This window comes from Chroicocephalus ridibundus, chromosome 5 (assembly GCF_963924245.1).
Source record: "Chroicocephalus ridibundus chromosome 5, bChrRid1.1, whole genome shotgun sequence".
In the NCBI taxonomy this organism is placed as follows: domain Eukaryota; kingdom Metazoa; phylum Chordata; class Aves; order Charadriiformes; family Laridae; genus Chroicocephalus; species Chroicocephalus ridibundus.
Genome location: NC_086288.1, coordinates 30,866,233 through 30,879,516, shown reverse-complemented (window position 1 = coordinate 30,879,516; position 13,284 = coordinate 30,866,233). Strand labels below are relative to the sequence as shown.

General features: G+C 41.6%; 1 protein-coding gene across 5 annotated transcripts in view; it reads left to right on the top strand.

Annotated features, from left to right (window-relative positions):
* The window catches only part of BMPR1B (bone morphogenetic protein receptor type 1B), a 256,987-nt gene extending 243,972 nt beyond the window's left edge, over window positions 1–13,015 (top strand). For all 5 annotated transcript variants that reach the window (XM_063336739.1, XM_063336742.1, XM_063336741.1 and 2 more), the window contains 5 exons: window positions 5,277–5,469; window positions 5,903–6,200; window positions 8,521–8,696; window positions 10,077–10,207; window positions 12,552–13,015. In XM_063336739.1, the coding sequence (XP_063192809.1) occupies window positions 5,277–5,469; window positions 5,903–6,200; window positions 8,521–8,696; window positions 10,077–10,207; window positions 12,552–12,677 (924 nt within the window). In that variant the 3' untranslated portion in view covers window positions 12,678–13,015. The remainder of the gene's footprint in view (window positions 1–5,276; window positions 5,470–5,902; window positions 6,201–8,520; window positions 8,697–10,076; window positions 10,208–12,551) is intronic.
* Window positions 13,016–13,284: the final 269 nt, after the last annotated feature.

Genomic DNA, 13,284 nt, shown 5'->3' with positions numbered 1-13,284 from the left:
ACATCTGCTTTAGAAGCAGGAGACTTTTTCATGTGCTAAGCTAAAAAAGCTTAAGGGTTTTTAACCTCAGCTCATTGCTTATTTTATCTGCCATAGGGTAAGTACAGGCTAATAGAGCTTGCAGAAATGCATCAGGATTTACCCCAGTGTACAGGACAGCATCTGTCCCATTGATCTTTTTATCTTGCTTTTTATGTGCAACACACAATTGCATTTCAAACACCGACACATTGTCTTTGTGTAGAGGGAACTGTAATTCATCAAACCTGGAACCTTTTTATGTGTAGATTTCACTTTGCATTCAGGAGTCAAGAGCAAATTATTTTTCCTTGTAGCGTGGTAATCTCAAAGGTTAAAGGCACAGGGATGAAGTTTGTGATTATTTCTGAAGTGACTCCAGGATGACTGAGCCCCCTGAGCTCACCTGCTGAAAAGGCAGTTTTACCTTCTGTGGCAAAACAGTTCTGTTCACCAGGGGTTTTTGTTTCTGAGGTTCATTGTTGCTTTTTAGCACTGGAAAAAAATAAGCCAGGTTCCGAGTACTACGCACTAGCTATCTGTTTTTTGCCCACACATCTTTTTTCTACACCCTAAAGAAGAAATAAAATGGGAAGTTTTATAATTCCTTAATATGAAGCAACAGGCTGAATGGTTGGCGAAAATCTGACTAAACTCAATTTGTTCTGGCAGGAGTAAGTGCTCAGAGTCCCATTTAAATAAGTGCTGACTTTTTTAAAAATCAAATTTTCTGGCAATTAACATAGCTATTGAGAAAAAAAGCCAAGCTGACAAGTGGGTGCTGTGTCTGATGCTGAGCATGGAAAACCCACGGCAGTTTTTCTCTGTTGAGAAAAACTCCATCATTCAGGTCTAGGCTTTAAGAAAGCTCTGTCATATCTGCCAAAGGGAGGGATCGTGCTTACAATTTAGGAGCATTCCTAATGAGTGCTTCCCAATGATTTAATTGTGAGGAGTTCTTGCTTTTTTTGCTTTGTTTTTTTGCATAACACCTGCCACATCAAGGTCTTGGTCTGTTCTTGGTGCTCTTACCCGTTACAGTGACAGAAATAATATTTAGAAATAGCTATCTAATAATATTAGACAGAAATAATATTAGAAATAAATAATCCAAAATTAAGGAGCTTTGTTTTTCTTCTGTGAGAGGGTGTGTTTCCAGCAGCCCATGTGAGTAGCAGGTGCCCTAGGGCATCTCGTAGCAGTGCACAGAATCATAGAATAGTTCGGGTTGGAAGGGACCTTAAAGATCATCTAGTTCCGACCCCCTGCCATGGGGGGCACCATGGGACACCTCCCACTAGACCAGGCTGCTCAAAGCCCCATCCAGCCTGGCCTTGAACACTTCCAGGGATGGGGCATCCACAACTTCTCTGGGCAACCTGTTCCAGTGCCTCACCACCCTCACAGCAAAGAATTTCTTCCTAAAATATAATCTAAATCTCCCCTCTTTCAGTTTAAAACCATTACCTCTCATCCTATCACTACGCTCCCTGATAAAGAGTCCCTCCCCACCTTTCCTGTAGGCCCCCTTTAGGTACTGGAAGGCCTCTTTAAGGTATCCCTGGGGCCTTCTCTTTTGTGGCTCGATACTTCATCCCAGGATGCCCTTGAGACAAAAAAGCTGGAGCAACACTGGTTGTGACCGCTTGTGCTTTATGCCTTCCCCTGTCCCAGTGAGCTGGTTGAAAATGGGATCTACGATCTTTCTGGTGTCCCCAGGTCTACTCTTGCGGTGGACAGAAAAACTAACTTCTGCTAATTACCTGCTGTAATGGCTGAGGTGGCATCCCAACTGGTGCGTTGATCAGTAGCTCTCAGAGCTGTGCCGTTGCTCTGTGAAACAGAAACTATCCTGTCTTCTGCCAGTTCTCCTCTGTCAGGCCTGGAGACTTTGCAGCCACTGGACCGAGTGTTCTTCCTGAAGCTGCTGTTTTCCCCTCTCTCTGCCTATGAAAATGCATACATTTTTTGTCCCAGACTTTCCCTTTAAGTAGTGATTTTCAGTGGAAGAGAAGAAAAATGAGAGCTATAATGAATCTTGCACTTGGTAATAGATGTTTGCTGCATTTCCCAGACAGCTACAACTGCTACAGGCTCACTAGAAATGCACAGATTAATACCTCTGGGACCATGCCTGAAAAAAGTGTATAGAAAGTGCCTGGCAATAATGCTCTAGACTTTATTGTGGAAGAGTTTGGTTTTAACTGTATTATTTCTTATGCAAAGACTGAAATATCAAAGTTATTATTTCAGGAAGGTAAGCCACAAATTTATTACAAAATGTCACTTTATGCTAAACAGTAATGTTTTCCTTCTGTGCAGAACATTTATTTTAATGGATACAAATACTATACAAATCCAAGCATTAACCAAGATTTTATCGATGCTTTGACATTCAGCAAGCATTCTTTCTCCTGACCTGTTCATACCTCTGACAGAAAAGTTTTCTGCAGGTCAAATGCTGCCAATCAAATTTTAAACCAAGAAAAAAATAGAGTAAGTTGTAACTAAAGGCTTTGAGCCAACAAACTGGGGTGCACAATCAAGTCTGTGCAAGCGAGGAGAACCCCATTGGCCTTGACGGAGCAAGAAGTGCAGGCAAAGCTGTTGCCCCCATGAATCCACGTGCAAAATCCAGGAAGATTAGATGCTGGGGACATTTATTTCAGTGGTCTGTACAAAGAATTTGCTGAATTACAGTTTGGTCTCTATCTTTTCACGTATTTTTTTACTAATTCGTGGTCCAATGAATTTTGGTCTTCAAGGGACTGCATCTCAGCCATAGGTTTGAAGGTCTCAGTTCCCAATATTGAAGTTTAAAAAGGTTGTTTGTCTGAATTTTCATCTGCAGCAGCTGAACAGAATTAGCTGAACATCGGAAAAATAGAACACAGACAGTAGAGATAGTTGATAATTGGATTGATTCCAGTCAGGGATAGGAAACAAAGGGCCATGTAACCTTAGCTGGCTGCTCATAGAGCTCAAGCAACAAAGTATACAGTTTTGAAAACAAATTAAAAAAACCCAACCTCACTCAGTGTAAATAATTCACATGAAGACATCAGTCATCATGCTTATGAAATCAGTTCATCCAACAATTTTCATTAACTGATTTGTTTTAGAAATTGTGATCAGTTTTGGTTCAAGAAAGGGCTAAATTCCTTAAAATAAAATAAATTGTTCGTAGGAAATCGTTTGACCAGTTCTAGCAAGAGGAAACCAGGTTAAGGCCCTTCACATAGTATTCTGCCGCCTGAAAACCCATAACAGAGATGTGTTTTTCATTTTCTTAATGTAATTTAATAAGGAACTTTTCATCATTAAGTATTGTAATTCCATGTACTTTATGATGCCATTACATATATTTGCACAAATTAAGTTATTTGATATAACTGCATTATAGTTCAGGATGCATTTTTAAAATGGGCAAAATAGAAAGCAACAATGCTAGAATGACATTACAAAATGTTACAGCAAAATTCCAATGTAATATAACTATTGTTCAATCACTATATGAGAGTATAAAAGAGAATAAATCAATTTAAAAAATTAAGCCTAATCTCTGTTCTTGGCTTTCACTGATGTTAATAAAAAATAATGGCACTGAAGCCACCATTTTTGAAGTCTAATAGTACATTGCGAGGCTGAAAAAATGGGATTCTGTTTAAATGACAGAAGAAATCTGGAACTTTTGAAATAGCTTTGCAAACATGCCAGTGTATGTTTTTCTTCTTTAAATTGCCTAATATGAAAACCAGTAATTTATTTACAAAATAAATTATGATAGACCTTACCAAATAGGCTTTGAATTCTTCTTTGGACATACATTCATGCGGCAGCGGGGTTGTGGCAGTCCTGCATTACCAAACTGGTAGTTTCCACTGGACCTCCCAGGGGTAACAAAGGAAGCAAATGATTTCAAAATCTACTTTTGTTCATTTCTGTCAGCCAAGATTGCACAAATATTTGGGATTACATAAAATGCATATCATTTCATAGGGATTCAGACAGTGCACACTTGCTGCAATAAACTGCTTGAAATTTGTATATGGGTGGTGGCAAAACCGAGAGACCAAATTTGCACTTGTCCAGATTTTGCCAATTGCTTGGGACAGATGAAAAACTCCTTGCATTGGAGGCCATAAAGTTATTTTCTTTCAAAATCTTGTAAAACCCTACCAAACCAAAAATCGCTAGCTGTGGACTGAACTGGTAATACAGAAGCACAATTATACTAGGGTGAGGCTGAGTCAACCATCAACACCAGCGGGTTGCGTTGCAGCATCTACTTGAGTTTTTCTTTGTAAACTTTTAGAAATATGTGATCTGCAGATATTCTCCAATCCTATGAGAGTATGTTAGTCTCCATTCGTCCAAGATATTTTACAGTCATAAAAGCTTGTTAAACGTAGAATCTGTCCATCTGCTATATGGGGTCTGCCATCCTTGTGAAGGGTATCTCTACGATGCTGCCAAGTACGTTGATCTTCTGCTACAGCTGCGCTTCAGCATCAGTTCACGGTGCAGCCACTGACAAAGCTGGTATAAACACTATAAAGGTCAGATTTAAAGCTGTGCTTCCATATCTTTGGAATAAAATTATTAATTTTTATTACTATGTAATGATGGTGTTTGTTAAAATTAATGTAGGCACGTGGTTCCTAACACCAAATTTATATTTTGAAGTTACTAGGCATGGGATTTTCAAGGAAGGTGATAGGAAGCTGCTCTCAGTATTTTTGCTAGTTTTGGAGCATGGAAATGCTTTTGGCTCTTGTGAGCCCTAGCCTTAAGTCTCAATGGTGTTGAGACTTCCCATTTTAATTAAAAACGTGTTACCTACCACTTTGGAATTTGGTTTGGGTTGGAGTGGCCAGGAGTGTTTTCTGCTAAAGCTTTTCCAAAAATAACAAAAAAATTTCCACAAAGTGGTGACTTCCCACAGGAAAATAAAAATTTCAAGGTTAGTAGTCAAACATTTCCTTCACTCAGACCGATTTAGTTTCCTGAGAAACCACGGTGCCTTTCGGGAATGTATGGAAAGGCTTCTTCACAGAGGCAGGAATGGCTCCACTAGTGCTTCATCCTGGGGGAGGCGGGGAGCATCTGTGTTGTGGAGCTTTGCTGACATCCATGTCTCAATGGCTGAGTATTCCCATTTTTGCTGGCCTTGCCGCACGGGAAGGAGACACAGAGGGAGGTGAATGCAGCAGGTTTCTGCAGAGCAAGTCCTAACTGCCCTTATCTGCTTTTCACAGGTTCAAAGGACCATCGCAAAACAGATTCAGATGGTAAAGCAAATCGGAAAAGGTCGCTATGGAGAAGTCTGGATGGGAAAGTGGCGTGGCGAAAAGGTAGCCGTGAAAGTGTTTTTTACCACGGAGGAGGCCAGCTGGTTCAGAGAAACAGAAATCTACCAGACTGTCCTGATGAGGCATGAAAATATTCTCGGTGAGTGAAATTAAAGAGAATTTTTTGATAGTGCACAGCTCTCTTAAGCTTAATAATTTTGCATTTGCTGCTGTCTGATGCCCTTTCCTATGTACTTTATTACCTGCTGTGGTCTGCAATTGGCCACCCAGCACTTTCCAAAAGAAAGATGTTTCAAGAATTACTGAAACACAGATAAAAGTTAAAAAATAATGGGGCTTGGGGGCTGTTACTCCAAACACCACACGTTTGTTTCTGCCACCTGTACTTCTGTATCTGGGCTTTCTGAACATATGTTAAAGGCTAGAGGCAAGGCATAGTTGTATGGAATTAAGATGAAAGAAATTAAATATGTTATTAAAATAAAATTATTGCAGTGTCTGAGAGTCCAGAGCTATGAGCAGTCAAAAAAAGCCTTGAGAAGTATTAATTTGAAAATCTTCTTTTTTCGCAGGATTCATTGCCGCAGACATTAAAGGTACAGGGTCTTGGACCCAGCTGTATCTCATCACTGACTATCATGAGAACGGCTCACTGTATGATTACCTAAAATCTACTACCTTGGACACAAAAGCCATGCTAAAACTGGCTTATTCCTCTGTTAGTGGATTGTGCCACCTGCACACGGAGATCTTCAGTACTCAGGGCAAACCCGCTATTGCCCACCGTGACCTAAAAAGTAAGAACATCCTGGTGAAAAAGAATGGCACCTGCTGTATAGCAGATTTGGGCTTGGCTGTTAAATTTATCAGGTGAGTAGGAGGGAGGAGGGTGAGGGAAAGTTGGTAAACTAGACGCAAACGCTGGTTTAGTTGTTGATTGAGCGATGTGTAAGCGTCTGCGGTGTATGTGTATTCTTTGCAGGCTATGCTCATCTGTAGGTGAGGTGGGGCTACCTATGGAGGTGAAGATGTTGCATAAATACATAATGCAGGTGTATAAGCAGTCACTTGTTAATTGTTGAGCACAGCAGTTGCATTTGCATAAAGATTCAGATTTCATCACCTTGCCCTCAGTAGCAACCTGAGTATTGCTAGCACATGCCAAAAGGACATAGCACTGACATGTTGAAGTCGTGTTAGTAAACTTGTCACTGAAGCTTTCAGCTTGTCTCATCCCAAGATAATTCACTCACAACTTATATAGGATAATACTAATCATTTGCACAAGTTACTGGTTGGGATTTATTGAAAAGCGTCCCATTTGGGCAGCCTTTTGTTTCATTTCCTACAAATCAAATTGCCGAAGTACAGATTTGATTTTTGAAATGGCTTTTAAATTTGATTTTAAAAAAATGGCTGTGTGTTTAAACAACTTAGAAAGAGCAGACAAGTAGGACTTATGCACTCCTGGGATTCATAAAGGAGTCACCGCTGTCTGACGGCTCTCTTCAAAAGGAGCTCGAGCTCCCAGCACTGGTCCTGGTGGTGGAGACAAGTGGTACGAAGTCTCTGATTTCTCTGTGCACAGAAATGTGGCCGTGGACCGAAGGTTTCAGTTTCAGAGGTCAGCTTTGAAACCCTGAAGTATAAAAGAAAAATTTAAGAATTCTGTACAAATCTTGAACTGAAATTATTCAGAGTTTAAGGAAAGGCAGTTTTTATGTGCTCTTCTCACCATTCGTTTAGCTACCAGGTTTCTTGGTGAGACTTTTCCTTTATGATTGTGACCTTTCTTTAGGAGATGAGAAAGGAGTATTTTTACTTTGAGGAACAGGGGCTTAAAAACAGGCAACTGGGAAATACACCATTTGCTGTAAAAGTTTCAGGGAAGAAATTCACCCTCTGCAGGTATACCTTGCCTGACAAGTACAGAGCAGCACGCTGCTTATGTATCAACTGAGAACTAGGAACTACCAAGGGATTGCTGTAAAAGAAAGTGAAATATGTATTTGTCACAGTCCAAACGGAATTTACATTACATACTTGGCTTGTTTTCGTACTGAATCTTTCCTTAGACAGCATTTCTCATGCAATGACCAGGAACAGAAAAAAGTAGGTGAAAGGGGTGTGCTCTGCTGAAGCTGATGAGTTTAGTAAAGTTCTCTGCATTTCTCATTTAATTCGAAGTATTGCAAGACAGTGCAGGTCACTAGATTTATGTTACATTCTTGGAGGTATAGAGAAATGCCACCAGCATATGTATCATTTAATGACTGTGTAGGTGACTGTTTGTACCTCAGGCTCGGCTTTTTTTTTGTCATTTTCATAACCGTAGGTAAAGAAAATTGCTGTAGGTGAAGAAAATTACAGAAGTTGTATAAATATTCTGTGAGATTTTGTTGTGTCCATCACATTTAAAATGTTTACCTTTTGAAGATGGGGACAGTGAAACAGAACTTCTAAGAAAACCACAATATATGCCATATATTAAACTTTTAAACCCATTAAAACTGATACAGCTGAATTTGAGTTCATAAGAAAAAAAAATAAATCTAGTCACATTATTGATGGGAATTTGCTTCCCGTTAGATATACGTTGTCTCTTCTGATCAATGTGTGAGGGATGGCACATTTGGTTAGATTTTTTTACGCATTTATGCCTGTGTGTTTATACATCTTGATGTGTAAAGGTTGGGAGAGATCAAACTATAATGCATGCACAAAAAATAGGCTTGTCCTCCTTGCAGATCTTATTTGCTACAGCTAAGTGATACTGCCTCAGCTATTTAGTGTCCTCCATTAATTGCTAAAACTAAAGCATTAGGCGGTGGAGTATGTTAAGAAAACTGCATTTAATGAAGATTTGATTGTTATCACCAGCATTAGAGCTCAGGCTAATGCTAATGAAATCTCCCAAATGTTACAGCATCCCTGTCGAGTCTTATCTCCGTCGTGGTTCTGCATTTGAATGCTTAACATAGCCTCAGGCGGGTCAGCCTTTTAAGGAGGGTTGCCTTCCCACTAAGAGGCTTTCCGTGTGAGAATTGTTCCATTAAGATTATGCGTTACTTTTGACCCTGTTTGAGTGGATGTGGTGTGAATTTACTACTTCTCCCATCTAAATTGCTTTCTTTTCAAGCCGCTTTATTGCATGTTTGATGCCTTTTTTCCCCCCTTCTTTTTCTTTTAGTGATACAAACGAGGTAGACATACCTCCAAATACCCGTGTAGGAACAAAACGCTATATGCCTCCTGAGGTGCTGGATGAAAGCTTGAATAGAAATCACTTTCAGTCGTACATCATGGCTGATATGTACAGTTTTGGACTCATCCTTTGGGAGATAGCAAGGAGATGTGTTTCAGGAGGTAAAGAGCTGGGAGATCGCTTTTAATTGTGTCAGTGAACCCCTTCGTAACCCAAATCTTCCATTACATCCCTTTCCCTGGGTGATTGTTTTTACTGTAATAAACAAATGTGGATAACCCATACAGGTAACTCTCTTAATATGTGTTCTCTTGTTGAAATGTATTTTAAAGCATCAGTCAGTGCTATTTCAACAGCAAAGATTTAGACTGTATTTTAATGGATCGTTTGAAGGCAGAGGGTGCCTGCACTGAAGTGGGAATATGGAATTCATTTGGGGGCCTTTTCCAATGCCAACACATTTTTCTGGACTTTTGAGTATTTAGCTATTTTAGTAGAAATAAAATAATGATTTCTTTGTTTTGTTAGAGTGAAATAGAAGGAGGAGGACAAATAATTTGAGGGGTTGCTGTGCTACTATTTAAAATAAATAATCTATTTACAAAGACAAGTAGAAAAACCCCAGAGGGAAACGGCACTTATTACATCATTGTCATACCAGTGATTTTCCTTCTGGTATCAGGCATTCAAGCGTGAGGACAGCAAAGATAAAGCAATGCAGCCAGCTGCAGACTCAGGGTGCAGATCCATCCTTGTATGTGTAGGCTATGTCTGCTTTCTGCACGTAGAGCTCAGTGTAGTACAAAAATGATGGGTGTTATTACCTCTATTTTGCCACTGAGGAAACTTAAATGCAGAGAAATGACTTGGCAGCAGTTACGTGCCAGATTGGTGGCAAGTAAGAGTAGAGCATGTCTCTCTTGGGTCTGCGCTACCTTCACCAGACTTTATAGGTCTTTAAAGCCTGAAGTAGCGTGCTGAATGCTCGCTCCGTATTTACCCTAGAGGAGCTGAATTTCATTGGTGAGCATCATGATCCCTGTGTTTACAAACTGGTTAAAGTGTATTACAGTGATGGTAAAATCTGTAATGTTGTTGTCATTGTTGCTGTGCACAAACAAAGGTACCTTGCCATGTTCTGAAAAGGCACAGAAATGCCCTTTAATATATACCAGGTCCACTGATAAGAAGGAGACCTAATTCAAGGTTAATTCTCTACCAAATTACTCTGATACGGGCCCTATGCTACTAGTCCTGTCTGTGATAACTTACTGGAGATTGCTGGACTGGACAACAGTGGTAGAAACTGTCTCATATGGCAAGTAACTGTGCTTTCGGATTAAGATACTTGGCCCGTCTTTACCCGGCAGTGGTTACGTCGGAACTTGACTGTGGAATAAACTTCTAGGGCAGGGAAGTCCTTTTAAGGAGAAGTGCATCTAATTGTCAAACAGTATGGTCAATCTGTTATAAAATGAGAGGGGAAGAGGGTAGTGGAAGGTGTCTTTTGCAAGTGATGGGCAACTAATTGCTTCTTTCAGGAATAGTTGAGGAATACCAGCTTCCATACCACGACCTTGTGCCCAGCGACCCCTCGTACGAGGACATGCGCGAGATTGTGTGCATCAAGAGGCTACGCCCTTCGTTTCCCAACAGATGGAGCAGTGATGAGGTATCGTCCCTCTTAAAATGCAGCCTGTGTTTTTAATCAGAGCAAGCGAGTTTTTAATCAGAGCAAGGTTGACCCAATTCTGCATCATTTTTAGTGAGGAGGAGCTTTACCACTGGTGCTAGCACCAGTCACGGTGTAACAGAGCTCAGGAAAGAGCATGACTTCCTCGGATATCCCCACGGAAGGTGTTCAGAGCCCCAGGGCATACAATATTTGCAGCAGGTTCCTCGTGTGCTGTCTACCAGATCCCACAGCAATAGCAGGCTGCTCAGACCTTCTTAGTCTCTCTGTTTTCCTCTTGCACTCATTTTGCTTTCTGCTCCTGGCATTAATAGCATTAAATCAGTGGCTAGCCAAAAATTTTGAAAGAGAAATTATTTTGTAGTGTTTAGTGCGGTGGCAGCATACTTGGTGTACTGGGAGCTACTTCAGTGTGTACTGATGTGTGGGCTGTAATTCCTACCTTTTTCCTTTTTTTTTTTTAAAGAAGGAAGTATCTCCTCTCTCTTTGAAATGAAATGAGCATACAGCTTTTTTGTGATCACAGGTGTGCAGGCTTGGAAACATGATTTTACCATGATTTTTAGGCTAACATGACCACAAGATAGGAAGTTTCACTCTGAGGGTATTGATATGCAGTAGTACTGACCAGAGCGGCTGGTCTGCACTGAGGAGCACCAATCCTTTACCCCTTTACAGCTTACAAAAAACAGTGCTCTTGTACCTCTCTGCCTTTTAGCAAAGAGGGCCACAGATGTGGCCTTTCGGAGGCGATGCAGGATCCAGAAAATACTTTCCAGAATAAAACAAGGAGGTAGGAGGGTCTGAACTCTCCCTGCTGGGAATCTGTAACGAAGCAAAGTTGTGCTTATGGGAGCAGAGACAAACAGCTGAGGTACCGCAGGCAAACCTACCAACTGCTCTGGAGATGCTGTGGAGGAGGGATCATTAATCATGTTAATTGGTACAGTTTAATGCTGTAAAGTTTTTTACAGTCGCAGAAGACAGCTGCCATTTGGGAATAGCAGTGTGTAGATGAATATTCTGCAGGTATATGAAAGATTTAGATGGCATGAGATGTGAGCAATTTGGGAATGTGAGGGGAAAAAATAAAACAATCTTCCTGGGAGGCTCGAGGACTTGTGCAACAGCCAGTGTGGGAAGATCTAACCGAGACTCACCTGCCTCATCCTCTCCCTCCCCAAATCCCTCTGAGCCTTCAGACTGGGAGTCGAAACACTGGAGGAAGCGCTGTTAGTATTGATCCCGGGAAGGGCTTTTGTGTGGTGGCACGCCATGTGTGTTTGGTGTGCTACCACACGTGTTGAGGCTTGGGGAGGCTCGTTGAAATAACTGGTTTTGATTAATTGGTTAGCTTCATAGGTAATCACACATCAGGCACTCTAGCGATGAGAGGCAAACTTGTTAGCACATAAAACCTTGTGCATCACCAAAATGTGTTTGTAAAATTCCACATTAATCTGAAATGTATGAGGCTGGTCTGGGCACTGCTGGTGGTTTTTATGCTTGATGCCTTTCAGGGTCTGCACTGCTTCTGGGCCAGGAGCCTCAGGAAAACGGAGAGAGCAAGTTGGATGAGATGGAGAACTTCTCTTTTCCTACTGTAGCAAGCAAACCTTCAGGCAGCGTAAATCCATAGGCTGGCAGGGTCATCGCCCGGCTGTGGTGGCTTACGTGGTGCTTTATGTTTGGAAGGTGGTGGTAGATGCAGAGCAGGGATGTATGCTCCTTTTCCAGGATGGCAAAGGCAATCTGGATGGTTGCTGCCATCTGGAGATGCTGACAGCAAGAGAGTTGTTGCTGGGAGCCGGAGGAGGGTCTGTCTATGTTTCGGCAGCGAGCAGGGGATGGAGCGGGACTGGCCAGAGCCAAGCCGGGTGCTCGCAGGGGGCGAGCTGGACGGGAGCCGGGGGTGCGTGCTAACCCTGGGCTGCAGTCCCGGGGGCCGGTCGCTGGCTGAGGGAAATGGATTCCACTGACTTTGTACGGCAAAGGGCGCTCTGTACAGAGCCACACTTGGCGCAGCGGGTCAGGCTGCCCAGGTTTGGGGAAGAGGAAATAAGAAAAGTGCTTTTGTGGAGCGCACGGCCAAGTCTAGACTGTAACTTGTCATAAATTATAAGAGTAATTGCCATGTTTGTTGAACTCTCCTTAACATACAGAAAAAAAAAGCTCTTGAAAAGCAATACCAGCCAGCATATTGCCTTTTTTTTGGCTGCCCTTAGGAAAGACCTTTTCCCTTCAGTTTTTCGGCATTGCCACCACCTGCAGTCTCCTCTTCCACTGACCCAGGTGGGACTTTCTTTCCCGTTTCTCTCCGCAGTGCCTACGGCAGATGGGGAAGCTGATGATGGAGTGCTGGGCTCACAATCCTGCCTCCCGGCTCACAGCCCTGCGGGTCAAGAAAACACTTGCCAAAATGTCAGAATCGCAGGACATTAAACTCTGACTCAGCCAGAGGCAGCTCTCCTGAAGGCCCATGGAAATAGACTTTCTCGTGCAGGCAGAAGTCCTGAAGAGGTATCGAAAGTCTTCGCTATTAAGTATCTTGAAAACAGTCATGCTTAAGAGCAGCTGTAAGTTTGTTTGACAGCTTTTGAGGAGACTATCCTTTGCAAAAATCAGCTGAATTTTGACATAGAAGATTGGAAGAGGCTTGTCTGCCCTTGTTTACACGGGAAAATACAGTTTTAGTAACTGGTTTAAGATTATGCATGTTGCTTTCCATGAAAGCCACTTATTATTTTATTATTATTATTGTAATTATTATTATTTTGATTGTTTAAAAAGATACTGCTTTAAATTTTATGAAAATAAAACTTTTTGGTTAGAAGTAAAAAAGATGTATATTGTTACATTAAAAAAAAATATGGAGAAAACTGTGCTGAAAATGAAAGCAAAGCGACTTTTTCATTTGTAAAGAGACTATTGCACTCCGGCATTTAAAAAATACGGAGAGTGGGTCTGTGCAGCTCAGAGGAGCTCTAATGGAAACCATCTTATAAGCCGCCTACCTGCGGAGATGACTTTCCATGGCCCCGTGTGTGTGAGTGGAG